This window comes from Myotis yumanensis, unplaced genomic scaffold (assembly GCF_028538775.1).
Source record: "Myotis yumanensis isolate MYYU_CA2020_CCGP unplaced genomic scaffold, mMyoYum1.0.hap1 SCAF_2, whole genome shotgun sequence".
Classification (NCBI taxonomy): domain Eukaryota; kingdom Metazoa; phylum Chordata; class Mammalia; order Chiroptera; family Vespertilionidae; genus Myotis; species Myotis yumanensis.
This window is the reverse complement of record NW_027223753.1, coordinates 170,810,240-170,836,138: the sequence shown is the minus strand read 5'-3', so window position 1 is coordinate 170,836,138 and position 25,899 is coordinate 170,810,240. Positions and strand designations below refer to the sequence as shown.

General features: G+C 37.7%; 1 protein-coding gene across 6 annotated transcripts in view; it reads left to right on the top strand.

Annotated features, from left to right (window-relative positions):
* The window catches only part of LPP (LIM domain containing preferred translocation partner in lipoma), a 669,364-nt gene that overhangs the window by 284,686 nt on the left and 358,779 nt on the right, over window positions 1–25,899 (top strand). For all 6 annotated transcript variants that reach the window (XM_070406593.1, XM_070406588.1, XM_070406590.1 and 3 more), the window contains one exon: window positions 11,464–11,576. In XM_070406593.1, the coding sequence (XP_070262694.1) occupies window positions 11,464–11,576 (113 nt within the window). The remainder of the gene's footprint in view (window positions 1–11,463; window positions 11,577–25,899) is intronic.

Below are 25,899 nucleotides of genomic sequence, written 5' to 3'. Positions count from 1 at the left end.
TGGGGGATTTCACTGCTGCTACTCCTCAGGCTAAGACTACTGGCCAATCCATGATGCATTCAGCCTGGATTTTGTTGAAGATGCACCATGTGCTCCTGATCATCTATTTCAAGTCTTCTACTTAGTAAGAACCTCTTCTCTTCTTCATAGTCTTCTGAAGTTGTAGTGGCCGAACACATTTCCTCCTCTTTCCTGAGAGGTCTCAGTTTATCACACTGAATCTGCCATGGACTATGGTAACTGTGTCCTCAGCTAGAAGATTTGGGATTCCTGGTATGGCTCTATATTCTTTGACTGTTTAGATTTACCACAATGAAAATGTCCCCATCTATAAAATAAAGTTATTGGGCTTGGTCAATGAGGTTTTTTCTTAAAATAAAATTTAAAAAATTTGACTTTTCATCCTGGAATAATTTAAAACTTTACACAAATGTTGAAAAAATGCTTCTCATTTAGTATTTATCTAGTTTACTAAATGTTGATGTCTTACATAATCACAATACAATTACCAAAACCAGGTAATTAATACTGACACAAAACTACTTGCTAATATATAGATTTCATTCAGATTCTATCAGTTTTCCTACTCATATCCATTTTCTGATCTAGGTTCCTATCCTGACTCACAGGTTGCTTTTAGTTGCTGTGTGTCCTTCTCTTCTTTAATCTAGAATAGTTCCTCAGTCTTTGTTTGTCATGGAGGTCAGTGATGCTCAACCAGGGCTACTCATCAGAATCATCCAGGAAGCTTGTCAAGATGCTTGTGTCCATGTCTCAACTCCAAATATTCTGATTTAAGAATTGTACAGTGAGGCTTGATTGTATACAGTAGTAGAAAGTGCCCCCATGAGATTTTGATGCACACCCTCAGTTAAAAATCAGATATGTTTCAGCAATACAAGGAGTAACATGTTGAGATTTTGTGTATGTGCCATCTCTTCTTCCCCTTTTTCATTTTCTTGTTCCTCCTCCATTCCCATCTCTCCTTAATGGGAGAAGATCGTACTCTCTAAAATTCATGGAGGGTATGAAGGAATTTCTAAGATAACTTGTAGGAAATAAATACTGTTAAGACCTCAGAGGATGGTTCACTCTGTCTAGTTATAGCAGTGATGAAATAAGTAAAATGAGCTACTTAAAGAAGTTTTATTGTAAAATCACACTCCCTCAAGCTTCATCACCATCTTTGGACAGAAGATAATCTTCTGGTTTAATAGCCACCCCAAGGCCATGCCCAATCTCTAAAATAATGAGTTTTTTTAAAAAAATTCTTTATTATTTAAAGTATTACATATGTCTCCTATTTCCCCCATTGACCTCTCCCCAGCCATTCCCCCCCCCCCCCCCCAATAATGAGGTATTTTTGGAAGTCTCTCAATACATTGATACTTGTTTGCCAGCTTCTTTTTCAATGGTAGATTTAAGATTTTTTGTTACTATGGACTATTGCCTCATTCTCTGTCCATATCATGGATTTTTTTTTAAATATTTCATTTTAAACGAAAAGAATTTCACTTTTTGGTATTTAGGCTGAAGATATCTCAATAGCTGGTAGAAGATTTATGCTTAGGCTTAACTCATTGCTTTATTTATTTTGAATGCCCGTACTTGGTAGTCAATGATGTGGTTTGTTTTTTGGGTAGCAATTACCATGTTTTTGTAAGACAAATGACACTTAGTGGATTCATAAATACTATTTGGTTTTAGTCCATTTGTAGAACCAGACTGTCCTAAATGTATATTATTTGAACATCCTTCAATGTTTTTGACTGAGGAATAGAATTTGTTTTTCAGCAAATGGAAACCACTGTGTGATAAAGAAGTAGAGTATGGTTAGATGTAATGTACTAAGGTGTTTCGCCTTGATACGGACTCATAATTTGTGGTTAAACATGAGGATTGTTGAACTCAATGAAGATCCAAGGTATTCTGCATTAGCTAATGTAGAGTGAAATTGTCCATTTGAAAATCAGGGAGATTTTATCTACTTTAGGATAGTAATTCTTCTTGCTCTTAATTTGAGAATTTCAGAGTATTTTAAGCTATGTTTTTTAGAAAGATGATGAAGACATTACATTTTGGCTTGGATAAATACAGTGGTGCATTAAAATTAAACACTAGTTTTGGGTAGATTCTATCCTTCATTTCAAAGCATCTTCCTTTTGATTTTTTAATAAATGCATGCCTGTATTTCACATTCGTTGTATAACAATTAAACCCAAAAGAGAAGGAATAAAAAAAAATCAACTCCTCACTGCATAAGCTGTAGACAACCACTGTCAGCATAGAGGTTTATATTTTTTTAAAAAAGGACCATATTATAAACACCATTCAGTAGCCCACCTTTTTCCTCACATGATAATATATAAGAAAGTTTTTCATGTTCTGCTTCCAGGTACTCTATGATCCATCCCCTCACTAGAGTGAAGTCTTTGTTCAAATACAGTGCCACCCTGGTGAGGCACCTCCCAATCTTTCTCCTTAAAATTGCAGCATCCACTACCACTCTCGCAGGCTCTTCCTCTTTGTATTTCTATATAGTGTGTATCACCTATATTAAGTATCTTTAATTTACTTTTAAGTATTCTTCTTATCCTGATAGAGTATAAATTCTAGGAGCACTTTTTGTTTTATTTATTTTATTTAGTTAATTACTTTGACTTCTCCTTAGTGTCTAGAATAATGCCTGACATGTAGAAAGCACTCAGTCAGTGAAGAAATAGATGTCAGATCTAGATCAATGTCATCATTTTAATGACTGCACGATTTTCTAGTGTTTGACTGACTGCAATTGATTTATAATCAATACTTAGTCAATGGGACATTCTGATTATTTTGATTATATTTATTATGGTAAAGATGCTTTGACATGTTTCTCTGTGTACTTTTCAATTACTTCTTTAATAGGATAATTTATTAAAAGTGGTATTGTATAGAAATGTATACATATTTTTAAGACATTAGATACCTGTTGCCAATTTTTCTTGAGAAAAGTTTTATCTTTAACACTCCTATATTCCTGGTGTCCCAAAAATGTATACACACTTTGAAATTTATTAACTCCAATGGGTTAAATCTAAAAAGAAAGAAACTTCTATTGAGCTATCAGCTGTTAAGTGTGTTAACATTGTTTTGGGGACACTATATATATATATATAATCTGCTGATTTTCCTGTGCCATCATCAATATGGTGTGTTTTGTTTTTTTAATATATTTTATTGATTTTTTACAGAGAGGAAGGGAGAGGGATAGAGAATTGGAAACATCGATGTGAGAGAAACATCGATCAGCTGCCTCCTGCACACCTTCTACTGGGGATGTGCCCACAACCAAGGTACATGCCCTTGGCTAGAACCGAACCTTGGACCTTTCAGTCTGCAGGCTGACGCTCTATCCACTGAGCCAAACAGGTTAGGGCATCAATATGGTGTTTTGTCACTATTTATAATCTTAGCCCTTTCATTTAAATGCCATTGCTCAGAAAATTAAGTATTATCAGAATCAACAATTTGTTTTTTTAGCTAAGCAGCAAAAAATAAAAATAGAAAGGTTCATTTTCTAATATATAATTATGTGTAATAAAAACCTGAACTCCAAAAATGTCTAGTGTGAGAACTAAATAATTCAAGTTCCTTGGTCAGGATCACATGTCTTCTCATTTACAGATGAAGATGTGCCATTTAAGGGAGGATGTGCTGTTGCTATTTTGATGACAGTGAAGACAGTAAACCGGGAATGCCCAGCCTTACCCTGATAATTGTTACTTTTCCCAGAGTTCTCAAAGGGGCTGCACACTCAGGAAACAGGAATAAAATGGGAATCCAGGAGCTGCTGTATTAATAGTGTTTAGTTCTTCTCTAGGACAGAGGTCTGTGTTCATACTGAGATGGTGTATAGGCTTTGGCTGTATGCATAAGGAAGCACTTTACCCTATCTCTAATACGAAAAACATGTTGAGTAAACCAGGGAAATTCTTTTTATATTTTTAGGTATAGCCAATGCATAATAAATAGGTTGCAAAGACTCAGAGGTCATGCACTAAATGGGACTTATCCTCAGTGGTTTATTGACCTTTGTCATATTCCAGTGTTTCCTGGTGGTTTTGAAAACCTTGTTATATTTAACATTTATAGATGACACATTTCTAGGTACTGAAAATTTCTCTTTTGTTTTGTGTGTATGTGTTATTTTAAAATTATAAATATGTAAAATAGCCATAGATTAAAAATTGATGTAAGTAAAGAAAAGTAAGTTTCTCTGCTATTCTTGTTTCCCAATTGCACAGTTATACTTTTCTTACAGGCAACTTGCTGTTAATAGTTTATTGGTAATCCATCTAAAAGATACTCCATGATGATACAAAATATATGTATATATGTCTTTGAATGCTTCATTTTAAGATATTTTATTCAATGTACTTTCTGGTGTAGTTTTCTTGGTGGCCTTTATGTTTTAATGCAAACTGAAAATAGATTTGAGGGTGAAATCCTATCTAATAAAGAGGAAATATGCTAATTGACCCTCACACATCACAAAAGATGGTGGCACCCACAGCCAATAAGGAGGGCATATGCTAATTGACTGTCCCACCCTCAAATATGGCAGCACCCACAGTCACAAGATGGTGGTGCTCAGTCCCCTCAGCCCCACCTGGGTGGCAGGCGCACCTGGGGGTGGGCCTAGCCACTCTGCGCCTGCCTCTGGAGTCCCCAGTCCCCTCAGCCCCCAGCCACCTAGGGCCAGCCCAAGGTGCAGGCAAACCTCGGATGGCAGCTGCCCAGCCACCCAGGGCTGGCCCGAGGTGCAGGTAACCAGGGCAGGCCAAGGCTTGCACTGCCAGCAGTGGCAGCAGCAGAGGTGTGATGGGGCGTCACCTTCCCCTGATCGCTGGGTTGCCTCCCACCCCTGAGGGATCCTGGACTGTGAGAGAGGGAAGGCCGGGCTGAGGGACGCCCCCTCCAGTGCAAGAATTTTCATGCACCAGGCCTCTAGTTTATATTATAAAAGGCCTGTGGCCATAACACCATAATGCCATAACGACCAAACCACAAGTCACCCAGAGGTTCATTGATGGGTCTTGTGGTGCAGCGGGTCTGGGGTCCTGCAGTGGTACAGCAGAGTCAGGGGGTCCTGCTCCTGCAGTGGCACAGCAGAGTCTGGGGGTCCCGCTTCTGCTGCAGTGCTGTGGGTCTGGGGTCTCGCTCAATTTTGCGCACTGGGCCTCTAGTTGTAAATAAAGTCTTCAATTACTTGATTTTATAATGAATAGCCTCTAATCTATGAGAAAAATGCTTTAACTGTGACATAAACCAATCACCTTAGGGAGATTATCATGGTTTTGGGGTTAAAAAGGTTCAAAGTCACTGTTTTAACTGCTTTGATCCATAGAGTGACTCCATGAAGTGAACATCGTTATCCTCATTTAATAGGTGAGGAAATTGAACCTGAGATGGTGGCATTGCCTTTTCCTAAGGAAAGAACTGGGATTTTGTATCTTAAATTCTGGGGCTTGAAATTTTGTACTCATTTTGTTTGAATATATTTCCTTTCTCTTTTAGTCATTATTGATGGAAATGAAAAATTAGCCCTAGCCAGCTTGGCTCAGTGGATAGAGCATCAGCCTGTGGAATGAAGGATCCCAGGTTCAATTCAGGCCAAGGGCACATGCCTGGGTTGCGGGTTCCATCCCCAGTGTGGGATGTGCAGGAGGCAGCTGATCAATGATTCTCTTTCATGATTGGTGTTTCTATCTCTCTCTCCCTCTCCCTTCCTCTCTGAAATCAATAAAGAAATATATTTTTAAAAAATTGGCTTTATTTAAAGTTTACTACTTGCTCACCATAATTTTTTTTTCATTTTTGTGTGTGTGTTCCAACCCAATCTCATGTGCACTCATAAATTCTTAATTTGAAGAGCCCCTAAGTGATTTCACTTACATTTACCTTAAAGTTTAGATTTTTCTTAAACAACCAAAAATTCTCCACTTAAGAAAGTTAGAGAACCAACCAGGAGAGCCCTAGAGTCTTGCTGCTCCCAGTGAAGTGCATGGATCCACGTCCACCTCATTGAGAGCATGTTAGAAATGCCAACACTAAGGCCCACTCCAGACCTCCTGAATCAGAGTCTGCAAGTCATACAGATCCCCTTGGTGATTTGAACATTCAGGTCCTACTTGTTAGAAGCTTCAATTCTAACCAGGATAGAGTGGTCATAAGCCCATAAATGCAGTCAAGTTTTAGAGATGCTATGGGAGAGCTGTATTATGTGGCAGAAAAGGAGCTGCCATCTAAATTCTTGAGTATATGTATAGGTTTTCGTGGATGTTTGAATGAAGAAGAAAGAGAATGATGCTTTTTTTTTCTTTTTACCATAGTAAATGCAGCTAGACTTTAGTTGATTTGAGCTTAATTGCTCTCTTACGTTTTTCCACTTCAATCACACAGAACCAGTACCGTACCATCTTCTTTGCTGGTAAATTCTTATAATTTCTTTCTTCCTCTCATGGGGCTCTTATTCATGAAGGGATAGAAAGCTCTGTACTCATGTGCCCTTCATGTATGCCCAATCCACGTTACTAAGATAACTGCAGTGGGTGATAACTCAGCACTACCAGGGAGCCACATCTGCTTCTCAGGGTCACTCACATTTTACCTCTGCACTAAAGAGAGTAGCTTGGAAAAATAGGTTGGGTTATCAGGACTTTTTCCTAACTCCCTTTTCAAGTTAATGGTATGCATAACAGGCTATTTTTGAAGTGAATTGACATAAAGTAGCATTTGGGAATCAGGGATATAATACTTTATTTGCCCAACTCACCTTTTAACTGCCTAGTGGTGCTTCCTCTGGCACCAATGATAATAATAATAATAATAATAATAATAATAATAAATTAAACATAGATGAGTGATATGGGATGATCTGGAGGAAATTAAGCATGGTCCTTTCTAGCTTTTCACCAAAGCAGAGGAAGGATCCGTTTCCAACTCTGTATTTCACTAGCTGTGTAACTTTGAGTAAACCATTTAACCTGGTAATTGATGAATAAATGTATTTTGCATGTGGTAGGCTTTTAGTGGTGAGGAAAAGGGTAAAGAGGAAGCCAGGTTTGTAGACATCTGTCTGTGATTACACTGCTTCTTCTAAAACCAAATGTTTCTATCTCAGATGTTATGTATCACTGCACTGCTCCAGTTGCCTGATGCGGTGTTCTTTTGGCTGGCCTGTTTGTTTTGTTCATGCTCCTGTGATACGCAGGGTCTGGGAGTTCCATTTTAGGTTAGTGCACTAACCTGAAGACCTATAGTTTAGCATTGTTAGTTGGAAGGTACTGCAGCTGATTCTATTTAGCTGCTTTTTTTCTGGGAGAGTTACCACCTAAGCATCTAAGACAGATGCTCTTTGATTGTTTAAAAAACAAACAAACAAACAAAAACTTGGAGAACTGAACACTTTGGTCAAAATTTATAACTGAACAAAATAAAGCAGATTATCAGTATGGAGTTATCAGTAGAACTTTTAAAAATCTGCCTAATTTTTCCTAGAATATATAGTCTAGATTTATGTTGTTTACAAATTACTTATTTAAATATATATATTCCTTTTTTTTTCTGTTCCTTTTCACCCTCCCAGGAGAGTCATCAACCTCACCTCACTGTTTAATTCTATGACAGAATCGTAGGCAAGAAGGATATAATTGGAAGGAACCTCAGAGATAGGCAGTTTGTTGTATGCATAGACTAATTTTCTGTGAAAATTTGGAGTGCTCATGTGGATTTTGTGGGTCTCTGTTTCTACCTTTGTAATATGACCGCCAAGAGTCATTAGGTTCTGGTCCTGTTTAATGCTGACAGTTCTCTGTGACATAATAGGATTTGTTGAAGTTGAAGAAAATGCTCAGAAATCTTTTTTAATGTTGAGTATAAAGGAGACATAGGTCTGGATAGGACATTTGAACCTGAAAATTAGGCTGTGAACTAGAATTTGGTTGTCATGTCTCCATCAACTTTGATCTCCTTTGCTGATCACTTAAGATCTCATTGTGTGCATTCTTCTCATACATTATTATGACTTTTCAAAGGAGTTGGTAACAATTTTATAGATTTTATAATATTTTTTTTAGTGCAGTGTTTGGCCAAATGAAGGTGAAGTGAGTTTCTTGGTCCTGGTTGTACACTAGAATCACCTGAGTTTTAAAGGAATACAAGCATCTGACTCTTCCTCCCCACTCCCCTCCCCTCCCCCCAAGATCCTAATTGAATTGGGTGAGATGGAGTTTTGGCTTCAGTGTCTATAGAAAAGCTTTCATGTTAACTCTAGTTTGTAGGCAATGTTTAGAACTACGGGGTGGCATTAAGAAAGATTTATGAGACTTATAATCCTAATAAGGCTATGAACAAAGTATTTCTTGAAATGAGTACACTCAGAAGGGTAAGAGAAGTAGAAATGTTTCTTTATGACACATATCCTTGAACTTTACTAATCCTATGGGGTTTAAAGTAGAAATAACAATGTGTTACTTTTGCCTAATGCAGTGTTTCTCAAAGTGTGGTCCCATGACCATTAGCATCAACATCACCTGGGAAGTTCTTAGAAATGCAAATTATTGGGTCCTACCCCAGACCTACTGAATTAGAAAGTCTGGGGGTGGGACCCAGTAATCTATGTTTGAATAAGAGTTTCCAGAGATCCCAATGAACCCTAAAGTTTGAGGACCATCAGAGAGTTTTGTAAGAGTGAGAGGTAGTGGATGAACATCTTAGCATGTTGTGCATAGCAAGAGATCAAGAAGCAGAGTATTATAAAGATAGTGTTTGACTGCTTGGTAGTCTGATTATGGTGGGAAACTAGAGCTACTGTTATTTAAAGGGTAAATGGAGCCCACATGAACCATTTGAAAAATGTGTCAGACCAACCAGTCCAAGTTACCATCTTTCCACTGTTCAATTTCGACTTTCCTTTTTCTAAAGATCTAAGTTGTAATGCTTTGGTACTATCCAAAAGCAACCCACTGAGTGATAGCAACTGCTACCCCAGGACTAAGTGTTAAATTGCTAAAATATAAGGAAAAGCTACTTATCTATAAATAGAGTAAAGAATTTTCCCATCACATCTAAATATTGTTATTTATTTATTTATTTATTTATTTATTTATTTATGGCAACAGGTATTTATTTGAGATATTCAGGAAGCATATTTTAGGCAGAAGCCTAAATAATGTTTCAATTAGGAGACAAAGGCAATGGTATTTATGAGAAAGGGAAGGGAAACAATTACATCAATGGAAGGAATGTGTTTCTATTGATGCAGATAACATAACATAGTGATGCTAATTCTAAACAATTTAAAATTTTCAGTGCCCTACTTATCAGTATGTGGTCATAATATCTGCTTTCTTGTTATCATTGAGAACAGTTCTTTGGGACACAGCATTGCTTTAGGCACAGCGCAGAGGTTATTTTGCCCTGTTTTAACATTCTGAAAATTTGTGGCATAGGACCTGCCAGACAGTTCCTCCTGGATGGCAGCTCTGGCTCCATTTTAAAGTGGCTCTGTTGATGTGATTTTTTTACATGAGGTTTAAGTGTTTGTAGTCATCTACTTTCTTTAGGCACATATTATTTGTCACCATATGCATGCATTTCTTTTGTAATATTCTAAGGGAATATCCCCTTTTTAAGAGTCTCCTCCCTCCAGAGTACCTAGCTCCCTGCCCAGGTCTGGGTCAATCCCTCCTTGTGTCCCCATCCCCGGCTGTGGCCTCTTGCCTCCACTGCCCCACTCCCACCTCTTGCTTTCTTTGTCATCACTCTAGGCTTGAGAACCAACAGAGATCTCCCCTCTTCTTCTATACTAATGCTCCCTCCTCTGAACTTCAAAATTCAACTCAGACATCTTCTCCCCCAGGAAGCATCTGGACTCCTCCAGGGTGGCTGGGGACCTCTCCTCTGCATCATCATGGCTCCCATATGCCCAGAGCTCCTTGCCTGATGTGTCTGCTGTCCTCACTGGATGGTACACCCTGAGGGGCCAGGACTTTCACGGTCTGCATGCAGCAGGTGTCTCATAAATGTGTGTAGAATGAACAAATGAATGAATGCACTCAGCCATCCTGACCTTCAAACCCTATTCACACATTCGACTCCTAGGACTATGCCTACTGTGCATATCTCTCTCCTTCTATCTACACCTACCGGCGCATTAAAATATTATTTTTAAAAGATGGAGCAGGGGGTAGGGGGGAATAAATTTTGATGGAAGGAGTCTTGACTTGGGTGAACATATAACAGTATACAGATGATGTGTTGTGGAGTTATACACCTGAAATATGTTAACCAATGTCACCCCAATAAATTTAATATAAAGGAAAAGGACAAATAAAATAAAACAATTTTAATGGGCATTGTCTTTTCCTACTAGAATTTCTTGCAGAGTATTTAATAAAAAGATTCTATACCATGAATCCACAGAGTTCTTGGATATATATTGACACCTCAAAGCTTAGAGACTAGGTATATTCTTCCAACAACTCTATGTGCTGTGCTTGTTGGTCACAATGTTGGAGTTTCTTAGTGTCCTAAAGCCTCATTACTTCCTACCTGGACTGCATATAGATTTCCAAATCAATATTTTTTATCCCAAGTTTTTCAAAATCTGCCCTGCATGTACTTTTTAGATTAGTCTTTAGTAAATCATATTGCAACCAAGTATTTTCTTTTCAGAAATCTTGGATGGATCCTCATTGCATACATGATAGAATTCAAGTTCTTTGCTGGTTGTACAACACACTTAAAAGCTTATTTTGTCACTGTTCTAATTTTTGTAACATACTAGTTTATTTTACCTTTCTCTATGCTGTATTGTTACTTGCTCTTTGTTCTCTAGGCTCTAAATGTGTGTTTTTTTTTTTTTAAATCCCTATTTCTTTATTCCTCTCTCTGTATAGAGTGGACTTATTTTCTACATCATAATTTTCAGGAACAATTTAAATGCTCGGTAAAAACCTGCATTTCTCCACCTGGACACAAGCTTTCCTTCATCTTAGCTTCCCAGAGAGTTTGTTTTTACATCTTAATAAATTTCATCTTTTATTATCCTTACTTGAGTACTTATTTTTTTCCTTCTTTACTTGAGAGAAAATTTGTTGTGAGTAAGAATCAAGTCTTATATACGTCAATAATCCACCACCCCAATGACCTTCCTTGTTCTGGTTAAATGTACCTGACCCCTATAGAGTAGTTTTGATGTCACTTAAAAGTATCAAATCTGGTCCTCAATCTTCAGAAAGTTAAGGCTACTAATTAAAGTGAGAAGAAGTAGGATAGGGAATAATTGTTATGCAAGGCAAAAGATCATGCCAATTGACATGCCAATTACAAGCAGAAAATGCCAGCTAATGTGTGTTTTGAAGAGTGCTTATAAAATTGCATCTATAGTAACTTCATGTTTGTGTTTTCTTTCTGTAGGTGATTTTTTTCCACCTCCACCTCCACCTCTAGATGATCCTGGTACTCTTCCATCTGTCTCTGGAAACTTCCCTCCTCCACCACCCCTTGATGAAGGTTCTTTCAGGGCACAGGTAAGATCTGTGGTTGAAGTCATGTTTATAAGCCACACTAGGAAGCTCATGAATTCAGTGATTATTTTTGTGGCAGGTATACATTTATCCAGAGCCCACAGAGAGCTTTATGACATAACAAGCTAAGGCACCTTAATGCAAAACACCCAACTCAAGCTTCTCAGAGCTTGCACTCCTAAGCCTTAGAAATCCTTTCACCTACTCATTTGTTTCAAAACTGAAAGTCATGTTTTAGAAATGTCATTTGAGCAGTTCACATGTTCTTATTATCCTGGGGACACACAACCATATATTTTTATTGCCTTTTTTTCTTTATTCACAAACATTGCATTCTACGTGAGTAAGGCTGATATTTTAAGGCTCTGGTTGGTCACTAGGTCCTAATTGGTCAGCAGTATCTTTCTAGCAAAAGCAGCAGCAAATGTCTTTAGGATTTTCTCTTCTGAGTGAGGTTCACGATGCACAATACACAATGTATTGGTTATATACAACTGTTGTGCTCCAGAGACTATGGATTGCATCTGGCTAGAGTAGGAAGCAATATTAGAAGTAGTTCGAATTCTACAGCAAAAAAGATAGGGTTCTGCTTTCATGACACTTTACGTTAGTAAAACTAGGTAGAAGTAAATAAAATACATACAATACAAAGTACATTTGATTCGGATCTATTCTATGGGTTGAGGAAAGGATATGGGATAAAACCTACCAGGGCGGACATGGTCAAAAAGACCTCACTGGTAAGGTGACACCTAAAGAAGGACTTAGAGTAGGAGAGGCAAGAACGAGCCATTGGATTTCTTTCTCTTTCTTTCTTTCTTTCTTTCTTTCTTTCTTTCTTTCTTTCTTTCTTTCTTTCTTTCTCTCTCTCTCTCTCTTCCTTCCTTCCTTCCTTCCTTCCTTCCTTCCTTCCTTCCTTCCTTCCTTCCTTCCTTTCTTTCTTTCTTTCTTTCTTTCTTTCTTTCTTTCTTTCTTTCTTTCTTTCTTTCTTTCTGGGGGGCGTTTATTTTTCATATACTAGATCTTAGGAACTAGAAGATGCTTTTTTTTTTTAATTGATCAGTTGAAATTAAGAGTTCCAGTTATAACCAGTAAGCTTCAATTCAGTTTGGAGGCTAGATCTCAAAAGACTCTTAACATTTTTTTCTCTGCCCAGCTGGCATGGCACAGTGGATTGAGCTTCATCCCATGCAACAAGAGGTTGCTGTTTCCATTCTGGATCAGGGCATATGTCTGGGTTGTGAGCTCAATCCCAGTTGGGGGTGTGCAGGAGGCAACCAATTGATGTTTCTCTGTCATTGATATTTCTATCTTCTCTCCCTCTCCCTTCATCTCTCTCTAAAAAGTCAATAAAACAAATTAAAAAATTTTTCTCAGATATATATGTTACAAACTCCTATACCTTATCTTATTTTAAGCTGGTAAAAATAGATCATATTCAAGTAATGGACAGGAGTCTGACAAAGTTTATATTTATTTTATGCATCAGAGAGATCCCTTGCAAATAGAAACAAAATGATCAATTTCCCTTTTTCTTTTTGTAGTCATTTTTATTAAAATGAAAAAAAAAGCTTTAAAGTTTGGCTTTTGTATATTTTTGGTCTTATTTTGTGGACGTTAGTTTTTTGCAAATTTAATTTACTCAATTAAAAGCTTCACTTAGTCAATCTTCTCTGTTGAATCATTATGGAAACTTTTTTTTGTGTTTACAATCTTTATTTCTAAAAAGTTTGTTTGATTTTGTGACAGAAGATTTGTGTTTGAATAATAGTTGAGCATCTTATTCCAGTTATGCTATTTTGAGCCGGTCACACTGAGTCCCAGTTTCTTCATAATTAAAAATAAGGCAAACCTATCGACATCTAATACTTAAATGAAATACAGATGGACTTGAATTTCTAAACTAGTGGCTTTACAGATATTCTGATGCCATAATTATTACTATATAAAAATAATGACAGCAAGAATAATAGTAATAAAGCCTTGTTAAAGTGCTCCATTATGAGAAATTCGAAAAGTCCTGAAATTATAAAAAGTCTTCTTCTGTAGGGACCTTGTCCTGATATCTGTTCCGAAACCACAACTTTGTTTTTAAAAAGGAAGGAAATAAACAAAAAGCCTGTTGCCATGTTGGCTTATGTTCTCTGCAAAACAGAAGGACGAATGAAAAAAAAATAAAATTGAGTTTGCCAAATGGAAAAGGACAAATCTGGTAGGGAGCGGCCTGCAAATTCTTGAATATATGAAAGGATGTAGGTGCGTTAGAAAGGAAATGGGTGTGCACTTTTCTGTGGTTTAGTGACAGGACAGGATAGTGACTTGGACCCACTCTGGCTCTATCTGTATCCCCCTTTAGATAGGAGCTATGATGTACCCTAAAGTCATATAGCCCCCAGAGACAATTTTATATTTTTTCTCTCACTGTATGGTGAAACCTCCTGTTGCCAAGTCCAAATTATAGCTGGTAGATGTGTGTTTTCCTGTAGAAGTCTGTTTATGTTTCCAGCCGAATTTTCAGGTTGGAGCCAAACGAATGTCAACTAAGTGTGACGATAAGAATGAAAAGATTTTCAGAGCTGGAAGGGACCTAAGAGATAATTTAGTGCATCCCTGCACCAGCCATCTAGCTAAGGCCTTTTGCAGTACTAGCCCTTGCTAACTGACTCCCTCTCTGTACAACTGGAAAAACTGAGACCAAGAAGGTGTAGATCATGTAGTTTCCGACGGAACTCTTTTTTTTTTTTTAAATATAATTTATTGATTTTTTACAGAGAGGAAGGGAGAGAGATAGAGAGTCAGAAACATCGATGAGAGAGAAACATCGATCAGCTGCCTCCTGCACATCTCCTACTGGGGATGTGCCCACAACCCAGGTACATGCCCTTGACCGGAATCGAACCTGGGACCTTTCAGTCCGCAGGCCAACGCTCTATCCACTGAGCCAAACCGGTTTCGGCACTGACTGAACTCTTTAATGAATCTGAGAAATCGTGACTCTTGGATTTGTCCTTCTTCTCACTGGGCCCATGGTTTTGCTTCAGTCCTCTGTCTGGCTCTGAGGTTCAGATGAAGGGGTTTCCTGCTGCTGTTTGGAATGACCAGGTGCTGATGGAGTTCTGCTTGACTCACTGAATGTCTCATGTTTGCTGTAAACTTTCTTTTTCTTTGAAAAGGGCAAATAAATAGTTAGCATCAATAATTATTGTTTTGACAGTTCTCATTTTTATGGAAAAAGATGAGTCTTGGAAAACAAATGGGACATTTTCTGGTTGTTTCTGTCAGGATCAATTTGACCTCTGTGCCTGTAAGGTCTAGAGTGTGCATTTAGCAGTCACTTCATTCATTCACTGTTCTTCATTGATTTGCAATAAATTGAATACCTTCTCTGACTCAGGGACATATATTAGAGATCATAATCTTAGAACTTGGCATCATGGATCTAGAGTTTCAATTGTGGGCCTGTTAGCTTTGTTCTGAGCTGATGCCACAGAACAAAGGGAGCTATATGACTTTAGGATAATTTCTTTCTATTTCAGCAACAATTGGCAGGTAATAGCATTGTTTAGAATAGTTTCAAAGCGGGGGGCAATGTGTCATAAAATTTCAGATTTGCAAGAGAATTAGAGGCCATAACTCAAGTCCCTTTCTGTTGTTAGAATCTCCTATTATTTTTCATCAATTTTGTAAAATGCTTATGGGTGACTATTATAGGTAAGGCAATATTGAAGGATGAGATGGATCAGTTACCACCTCTGAATCAAGTTTGGGGATATATGTATATATATATTTCTAAATTAAGGTGTTTCATGGTAAATTATGCCTTAGTCATCATGCTTTGATCAAAAGCATAATCTAAGTCTTATGTTGTGGTTGAGGGTCAGAGACATAAATTAACTCTGACTAGAGACAAACAGGAAGGAATTTTGGAAATAATTTCAATTGAACTGAACTTTGATGGCTGGATAGGACCTTAATTTCAGATGGGTGTTTGGAATGTTCAGTAATGATGTAATAAGAGTAACAATACAAAGGGGGGAAACACAAAGTAAGTGTGATAAGTCTGCATCTCTGGCTGTGGAATTTGTCCTTTATTCTGGAATAATTGACCATTTTTTTGAGGTCTTTGTTACTATTTTAAATATAAGGATGACATCCCCAGGTCTGTGTTGGTTGCCAAGAGGTGTTTTTAACACACCATAAGGCAAAATGCGTTGACTTGTGGGAAACCCCATGCAGACAGCTCTGATTGTCTGGTCCACTTCCTTGAGCTCCTTGGGGACTTATCTGCTGATACCTGATGGCTTTGGGCTCAGGTGCCCCATATTTAACTTCCTCTTTTTACATTTCTACTTCACTATTTTTTTCATGACCTCTAATTGACAATGTTTAACTTTGCCTCTCCCATTGTGACTCAGTACTGTGGCTTACTTTTACTTGCCTAGTATCCAGTGGTTTTATACCTTCAGTGTTTATGTCTTCTCTTCTATTCATTCAGGCCGGATGGCCATATGTGCTACTATAACTCCAGTCCCTTTACCTGATAAAACAGATTGTTTTGTCAATTCATAACTAGTTACTCCAAATGATAATTTATTTTCTTTTATTGAACAGAAATTTATCCCTTTATGATTTCCTCACGCAGATTTTCTTCTTAACCTCTTAGGAAAGAATGCACATATGAATGTACATCCAGCTAGGAGAGTTAGCTGATGTCTGTCCCCAAGCAGTTGATCAATAAAGCTACTGAGAGAGGTGACTTTTCTGAGGAGAGAGTGAGAACAGTGTAATGTGAACTGTTGTGAACTGTGTACTGAACTTGGGGAAATGCCCAAAGTTGGTTGAAAGGAGAAGAGAGAAGAGAAAATTCTGAAATCACTTATGGTCTCGCTTAAAGTCAATCTCCAAAAATTTGTAAGCCCACTCATTTCTATTCTTTTTTTTAAATTTTTTTACTATTGTTTTTATTATCGATACTATTACAGATGTCCCCCATTTTCCCCACTTTTGCCCACCTCCATCCAGGCTCTACATCCCTTCCCCTCACCTTCACCACTCTGTTTTCTGTGCCCATGGGCTATGCATATATGTTCTTTGGCTACTCTCTTTACTCATTTCTATTCTTGTGAAATAATTTCAAAGCTTATATATGTGTAGGGTGGATGGTGGATGGTCATCATTTATCCTCTTAGCCATTTAATGGTTCATTTGTTAATGATAACTTAAAAATCTATTTAAATTCTAGGAGAACTGGCATTGGAATCTGTGTTGTGTGACATATGACCCTTAGTCTAGTACTACTCTGGTCACAGGTATTGAATGATAGAATTTTACTTTTAGGCTTAGAGAACTCAGGGCCACAGTCGTGAGGACACAGAAAGAGCCAACAAGACTTGCTTAATGGTGTCTACATATCCTATTAAAGAGGTCATCCCTTCTGCACCTTGTAGTGGGTGAGGAAGGAGGAGGCTGGGTAAAACAGAAGCATGCCCAGGCTCCAAAGGCTAAGAACAGAGGTAGTGTGAAATATTGCCAGAGAAAAATGGAAATGCTCAGTGAAAGCTTGACTCCACTCTGAAAGGATTGTCCTTTCTGTGCAGGCAGAATATAAGAATATCTTGATACATGAAATATATCAAAGGAGATGCTTGTTTCTCCCTGGCCCTTTGCCTTGTTCCCTTGGGCGATGGGTTAGTGAGCCCTAGTTACTTTGTGGGGTTGTTTGTGACCCTGGCAACAGCAGCAGTAGCAGCAGCTTGATTTGCCATTATCTCCTCCTTTTATGGTTCACATATGTAGGTCAGAGTATGTTTAACAGGGCTGGTGGGTTCGTGGGCATGTAGCTGGTTCTGGTCAATGTGACTTTCTAGAAGCGAATGTCAAAGTTTTCCTGTTTGTCTTTCACTCTGAATCATCGTCTGATTGGGTATTCAGTGGAGAAGAAAGGGGTATTTTTGGTGTCTAGACATATAAAAACTTCTTTGAAAGTAGCAGGCTTAGAGCTGACAGGGACTATTCCAGTGTTTTATTTAGTAACTGGAACCGTTTTAATGGAACACCAGAGTTTCTCTTCCTTATTTTTTAAACCTTTATTTAAAGAGATAAACCTTTTTTGGGGGGGGGGATTGATAGTGAAGTAGCACACATACACACACCCACTCAACCTTATCAACTCAACTACCATTGATGCTGCCACCATGAGATAATCTAGGACGCATGCTCACTGACTATAGGGGAAAGATTGGTTAATTTCTGGGCAATCAGTCTCATGGGAAAACCGGTTGTGGTCAGTTCTGCTATATGTAGAGAGAACCAATAAAGTTAGCTTTGCTTTAGCTCTTGAATTATCCCCATTTCTTAATCAGGGTGATTAATAATATTTGTATATTTCAGAAAATTTTCTTTGCCCAAAGTTAAGTGAAACTGCAGTTGGGTCTCCCAAGTCAGTGGAAGGTTTTATCCCATTTTGCCTCTCCCATCAAGAATCTTAGTGATTTCTTCAAAGCTGACATATATTATTTTCCATGTTTAAAATAATTCATGTTTTTTTCTAGTAATGTAAATAAATCAAATAATATAGATTGAATGCTTTGAAACATATTTCCTCTATCAAGGAAAAATTATGATATGAATATATATCCCACCTCCAATATGTATTCTATATAGAACTTGAACATTCTCCCTCCTGGGCCATCAAAAGTGGTATTGAAAGCAATTTGTTGAGCCTGGCCAATGTGGCTTAGTGTTTGAGCATTGGTCTATGGGCCAGGAGGTCTGGTTCAATTCTGGGTCAGGACATATGCCCAAGCTGTGGGCTCGATCCCCAGTGTAGGGTGTGTAGGAGGCAGCAGATCAATGATTCTCTCTCATTATGTTTCTGTCTCTCTCTCTCCTCCCTTCCTCTCTGAAATCAATAAAACATATATTTAAAAAAGTAAAAAATAAAGTAAAACAATTTGGTGAATGTGTTGTAATATTTTAAACATTATGACACTTCTTTTTAAAGAATAATCCCTCACACTAAATTGTATCATTGTATTATTAATGAACTATAACTTTTACTTGTTTATTGCATTTTCTTGTTTAATATTTCTTTTTCTTAAATTCATCATCCTCATTCTTCACTTTGTTTTTTGTTTTATTCCACAGCCTTTCATCTAGTAATGTTTTTATCATGTGGTAATATATTCCCTGACACCTTGTATATCTTATTTTTGCCTTCATATTTAAGTATAAGTTTGGCTGCAATTAGAATTTTAGGGTCAAAGTTCCTTTACAATTTACATCAATATTCTACAAAGATGTCTATACCGTTAGTTAGTATTTAGTGTTCCACATGAGAAATCAGATGACAGTCTGATTCTTTTTTTTTTTTTGTGAGGTATACTTTTTAATTTTTATTTTCTTCATTTTATTTTATTTTTCCCCATCACCTTTATCCCCCATACCCTCTTCCACCTCCATTCTCTCCCTCCCCCCATCAATCACCACACTGTTGTCCATGTCCTTGAGTTTTTTCTTTTTTCTTCTTCTTTGCTCAATCCCTCCCCAGCCCTACCCACCTCTCCTCACCAGAGCTGTTTGCCTGCTCTCTGATTTATCTCTATTTTGCTTATTAGTTCAGTTTGTTCCTCTAATTTAGTATCTTTTTCTTGTTTGACCTGTAAGCTTTATTTGTGGGATTCAGCAATTTGACTACAATGTAGCTAGATCCAGGTTCCTTTACCTTCAAACCAGTATTTCTACTCAGCATTCCATGAATTTGAGCTGAGAAGTCAGATTTTTATTTAGCTAAGAAGCAATTTTTTGTGTTATTTGGAAGAAGCAATTTAATCTTCTATTTTCTTATTTCTTCCTTATGGGACTCCTATTTTGGATTTTTTCTCTTTCATATTAGTATTCTTTTTCAATAGTTCTATCTTATGGAAGAATCCTATTAAATGTTTTTCTTTAGTTTGCATTTTTGTGGCAATGGTCTGCTCTTGACTTATAAATCAATATCCACCTGAGTTTTTGGAGAAAATGTGGTTGACAATGGCTCTAGATCTGCTCTTCCTGTAGTCCTAGTTAGGTTGCACTCCACACTTTATCTTTTACCTGGTTCAAGATGATATAGCCCTTTAAATACAGGGCAGCTTCAAGGTATCTGCATGCAGTCTTCACCCTGTGTGTAATTAGTGGAGGCAGGCCAGTTAAGGGGTTTCTCTTGGATACACATGCCAAGAGCAGACCAGCAAGCTTTACTCCATCCCTCAAGGCTATTTACTAGTTGTGAGGATCCACAGGCAGGCAGCAAAGCCTGTATTTTTCATGCCATGCACCTATGCCAAGTAAGGGCAGCAGCAGGCCGTAGCTAGCCCTCTGTGGTTGAATCTCCCTCACTATTTCCCTATCCCTACCTCTAATGATTTTGTCACCAGGAGTGTCAGGAAATATGGCAAAGTCATTTTTATTAGAAAGGATGAAGTCATTAAGTGACTTCACTACTGTTTTGGCTGGCTTTCATGTTATATCCCACACATCTTTTCCAAAGAGACTCCCGAGACCCTCACCCTTTCTGTTGTAGCAGCTTGCAGTCAGCTCAGGTATATCTACCCTTTGCTATTTATCTCAAGCTCACTCTGTTACCCTTGAGGGCTCCACCATAGAAAAGTCCTCCATGGTTGCATTATGTAAGCCAAGTCAAGCTTCAGGGACAGCCGAATATGATGGCTAACACTATACATGCTGGATCTAGACTGCCTGGGTTCATACCTGGCTCCCCACTCATTAGCTACAAGATTGTGGCCATCTTATTAAATTTTCCATGCCCCAGTTTGCTTATCTGTAAAATGGGCATAATTATTGTACCTAGCTCTTTGAGGTTTCAAAGAGATAATGCACATAGAGAACAGTGTGTGTCCCTGACATATTCTAAGGCTTAGTAAATATTTACTATTGATGCTATTGCTGTTGGACTAGCTGGTCTCTGTGCTGAGCTCTGCCACAGTCATCGCTGTTGTTTGGTTTGCACCATGCCTTCCCAAAGTTCACGAGTCATCCCATTACTTGCTCATGTGTGCTTGGGGACTTTAAGTCTTTTTGCTAAAGAAATACTCTCACAATCTACTGTGCAAAATGAATGATTTAATTAAATCATCTTTTAGAGCTCTTATAGCTTTAAAATGCAATGCCATGGTAATAAAATATTACCTCTTTATAATTTTATATTGATTCATAAATTGTAAAATCCTTTGTATTTTATTTGATCTTCACACATAAGAAAAGCACAAATGTAATTTAACAAATAAAAAAAGTTAAGGCCCAAAGAGTCAAGGCAACTTGTTTAGCTTTCACAACAAATGTCAGGCAAGCAGTGATTTATTTTTAAACGGACCAAAACAAACACAAAATGCATTTTGGGGACTTTTAAGTCTCTTGGCTTAGTATCAATTCCCTTATAAATGAGAAAAGGCAGATGACTTTAAGTTCTCATAAAGCAGCCAAAGTCATCAACAGTATGTGTTCATGGCTAGTGGCCAGGGGCCATTGATAGATTTCTTTGTAATTCTTCAGTGGAAAGGAGCTCATCTTCTACTGACCTCCAGCATAGTCTTTGCCAGTCCCCTCTCACATCATGCCATGGCTTTGGTATGCCCTGTTGGGCTCATGGATCTTGGAGTTTCTTTGTAATTTACACAATCCACTCAATAAGGGCACAAAACAACTTGCTCTGAAAGAAGGGTAAAAGAGGGAGTAGAAGATGCCAAGACCAAAAATCTAAGGATTTAACTCATATTTTATTTTTGAACCTCAAATTTTTAGAGAGATTTTCTGGACATAACTGAATTTGCTCGATCCATTCAAAAATCAAATATTTATGCACCCCTAATAGATAAAATAATACTTGTTCATGTGATACATATACCAATCTTTTAGATATTACACCATTATTGTATCATTAGCTTTTGTGAATTTGACTTGTCCAAGGCTCTTACACTGTAAATTCCATGAATTCCAAAATTGATTTTAAAAAAAAAGACTTTCATCTACTTTATCTCATTTGAGCTTTTAAATAACTTATGAACAGAGAAGGGTAGTGATAATTTTCCCTCTTGTCCTAGTGAAGGTAATGAAACTGAGAGGTTAAGTAATATTCTTTGTTTCCATGGTATTAAGCATCTCATAAAGGGATGAAACCATATATATTTTTTTAAAATATATTTTATTGATCCTTCACAGAGAGGAAGGGAGAGAGATAGAGAGCTAGAAACATCGATGAGAGAGAAACATCGATCAGCTGCCTCCTGCACATCTCCCACTGGGATATGCCCGCAACCAAAGTACATGCCCTTGACCGGAATCGAACCCGGGACCCTCCAGTCCGCAGGCCAATGCTCTATCCACTGAGCCAAACTGGTTTCGGCGGGATGAAACCATATTTTTTCTGAGTCATGCTATTTCATTTCTTTCTCTTCAGCCACCATGGCTTTATTGTTATGCTGCCTTTATATTCTGTTTCAGTGAACGACACAAAATACCATCTGTCACTGTCTTCTCCAAGTATTTTTTTTTTTAATTCTCAGCCAAGGACATGTTTTTATTGATTTTTAGAGACAGAGGAAGAGAGAGAGAGAGAGAGAGAGAGAGAGAGAGAGAGAGAGATAAACATCCATGTGAGAGAGAAATATCTATTGGTTGCCTCAGACATACACCCCAACCAGGGATCAAACCCTTAACCTGGGTATGGGCCCTAAATAGTATTTTAGCCCAAAAACTTTTGGTGTACAGGATGACATTTCAACCAAGTGAGCCATCAAGCCAAGGAGTCTCCAAGTACTTTTATTTTTTGGGCTCTCTTGATGGGTTCTGTTGTAGAATCCTCTATTGCAATATTTCCCTCAGTTTTATTTTTTTAATTATCTTTATTTTTATAGATTGGAAGGATGTACTTTGGCTTTAAAATATAAGAAAGTTCATTAAGATCTTTAACCTGGAATTCTTCATATAATTTTTGCTTGTTTTTATATTTATTTTACCAATAAACTTTAATAAAGATGTCAGTTTTTATTATTGCAGAAAAAAGTAAAATGGCTGGTACCTGCTGAAAAAAAAAATGTTTCTATGGCAGTTTTTTAGAAAAGGGACCAGGTGACAAAGGAACGAGAGGATTCATATTATAAGAAGTGTAATTTTACTGTTTTTTTTAACTAAAGGATTTATTTTCACACCCTGAAGAAATAAGAAAGAAAGAAACATAGCAGGAGCTCATAAATTCCCTTCTTTTCCCATCATTCATCCCATCTCCTTTGTTGCTTAAAGTAGTCTCTGCCTGTCCTACAACCTTACCTTCTGCTTTGAACTATACATAACACATGGAGATGATATGTGATCTGGGGCAGATCTTCCTTAAGAACCAAATCTCATTTTTTTCTCTCATAGAGCTAGTATGACAATCCAATTATTTTCTTCTGTGTTTTTTGTTTGTTTGTTTAATGATCAAGTGAAAACCCATTTCAAAACACTTTCTAACTCAGTAAGTAAAGGATTTACCTTAAAAATAATTTTTGTAATATTATTTCAACATTCCTGAGCTTTAATTCTGTTTATAAAAATCATCTCTCCCCCATATGTAGAGCAATGAATAATTGCATGGCTACTAAATGTTATATTTGCTGGCATTGTGTGTATTGGAAAGAGAATAACAAACTACCCCCTGAATAGAGATGTACTGATATAAGCCATAGCTTACTACAGTATGTACACTTCTGAATCAGAGTCTTGAATTCTGAAAACCTGTCTCAGAACTTCATAGAGTACCTGGTAGGCTCAAACTTAGGTATTCCATGAAGAGGTGATCAAACAATAGAATAAAAATAATATGGCAAACCACTGTACACATTCAGGAGACTTCATCATTTTAATTATTATTTTACATCAAGCCATTTTGTAAGAGGGTTGTTTTCTTTTTTTTTTTTTAGCTTGTTGAAATTATCTTCTGACTGAGTGAGAATAAAAACCAGTTGTGGGCTATGGCAACTATAGAGAAAAATTTTCATAGAGTTACAGACTCATGAAACGAGGAAACCCCCTGCTCCACCACATTTCTCTCTGTATACTGGGATTTAAACCACAGTCCTAACATGAACTTAACTCATTTCAACTCCCCTGAAATGGCACTTGCACCTGTTTACCACTTCCTCCGATTACCTAATGACTATTATATTTTCAGCCGTGCTCTTCTGTGTCTTTCAGGGGGTAACACTCTTGATGATTTGAGCCTCCTCACTTCCTCCTTCAATTTTTACTTACCAGAACTTCCTTGGTCCCTGTGCTATATCTGTAGCCATTTCTTTTCTCTCTTATTTATCAGATCCCCTTTCTTCTTCTTTCTTTTTCTTCTGACCCTAAATTTAGGTGTCCACTCAGTATTCTTCTTTTTGACCTTCTGTCTTCTCTTAGTAGAAGCCACAACTCTTACAGAGGCAACTTTTATCTCTTTATTAAAACCTTGAACTCATATGACTTTTGGCACCATGTTTTCCTTTGACAACTTAGGTTGCATTTCCATAGGATCTTTCCACAGGGAAAACCTTCTGTTTCTTCACATTTAATATGTTCCAAATTTTACTCGTCACATTCCCCTAAGGCTTCCATTCTGTTAGAGGTACCACTGTATTGTCTAGTCTTTTAGATTCTAAACACTGTGGTCATTGTCTTGCTATTTCAATATATCTGTTGCCAAGATCTGACATTTTTTAGTTCAAGAATGGCTCTCAGGTTTTCTTTAGTCTCTTCATTTTCCCATTCATTGTCCTAGCTACTTTCTTCTCCATATCACAATAGTCTCATTGCTTTGATTCTGCTTTTTTGTTTTTTCACAATCCAGTTGCATGTTTTTAAGCAATTAGTCTTCAAAAAAATGTTATTTTCTTCCTATAGCTTTTAATTGCCTACCCCATTAAGTTTCCTCTCTTGGATGATTTTTAGAGTACGTCATGACCTTGGCTCCCTTTAAAGCATACCTTCTCTCCCACTGTGCTCTTTGCAGTCTCCTGTGGAGCTGATGTTCTCACTCTTAGCTTCCCATCATGCCAAGCTCTTTGAGCCTGCCTATATTATATTCCTTGTGTCTTTTTTGTTACCTGGAGTATCCCCATTTCTCAAGGGATCAAAAATCCTTCCCATTTTTAAAAGCCTAACTGAGATCTACTTTCGTCCTCAGAGCCTCTGATACTACCATCTCATCCCAACTTCTCTGCATCCTGACTCTATTAACTGGGTAGTGTGGTGCAGTGACCTGAGCCTATGGTTTAGTGCCAGTAAGCCTGCTCTATTGCTCACCAGTTGCACTACTTATCTTCACGTGCAAAAAATGGGAATAGTTTAGGAAGTTAATCTGAGGATTGATTAAGATAGAAGAGTATGGAGTATCCAGTAGTATCTGGCTCATAGTAAAGGCTACCATGAGTCAGTTAGTGGTAAATCAGGTAATGATGCTTCATTTTCCTGTCACTTAATAGATGTATTTTGGTGGACTGATGTAATTATATCATGTACTTAACACTTGGAGTGCGGGAAACGAGTTAAGTCAGCTCGCGTGAATTGCGCGTACTCCGCGGGAGCCGTCTTTAACTCGGTTCATATAGATTTGCGGTGGAGTGCGGGAAACGTGTAAACTCGGGCCGATTGTAACTGCGTATTACCAAATATTTGTTTGTAATCCACCCTTTTGGTGGATGGAACAAAACCAAAAGACAGAGCCATCTTATATTTTGGCGGGAAATTCACCCGCACTCCAAGTTAATATTGCCTCCAAACTATCTATCATAAAGCCAGAGTCATAATGTGACATGGGGAGACCTGTGGAAATCATTTAACATCACAAATCATAGTGCTTTGTATCTGAAAGGATCCTAATCCCGCTCATCTTTCTTGTGGTGAGGAAATGGGGGAGGGGAGCAGATTTCTTAAGTGAATTACCCAAGGTGACACAATTAGTGGAAGAGCTGGCCCAACCCCAACTGGGCATTTTAGGACTAATGTCTGCATTCATTCTATTATCCTCTTCTTCATTCCCCTTTTAGAAACTCTCTGAAGGCTGGATCACAGGTCATATTCCTTTATCACTTATAGTCTTTAACTCATTGAGGGATATTACTAGTAAGGTCTTATTTGTGGATTGATTTATTGATCGATCTTTTTTTTTTTTGGTCTTGGCAATAGGAATTCTCTGGAAAATCTGTGGAGTGTGTATTATACATGGGCTTAACACTCTTTTGATGCTGTTGTAATGTGAAAAGGGTTCAACATGCACCACTTCTGTGCACTGGCTCAGGGTAGTGGGGAA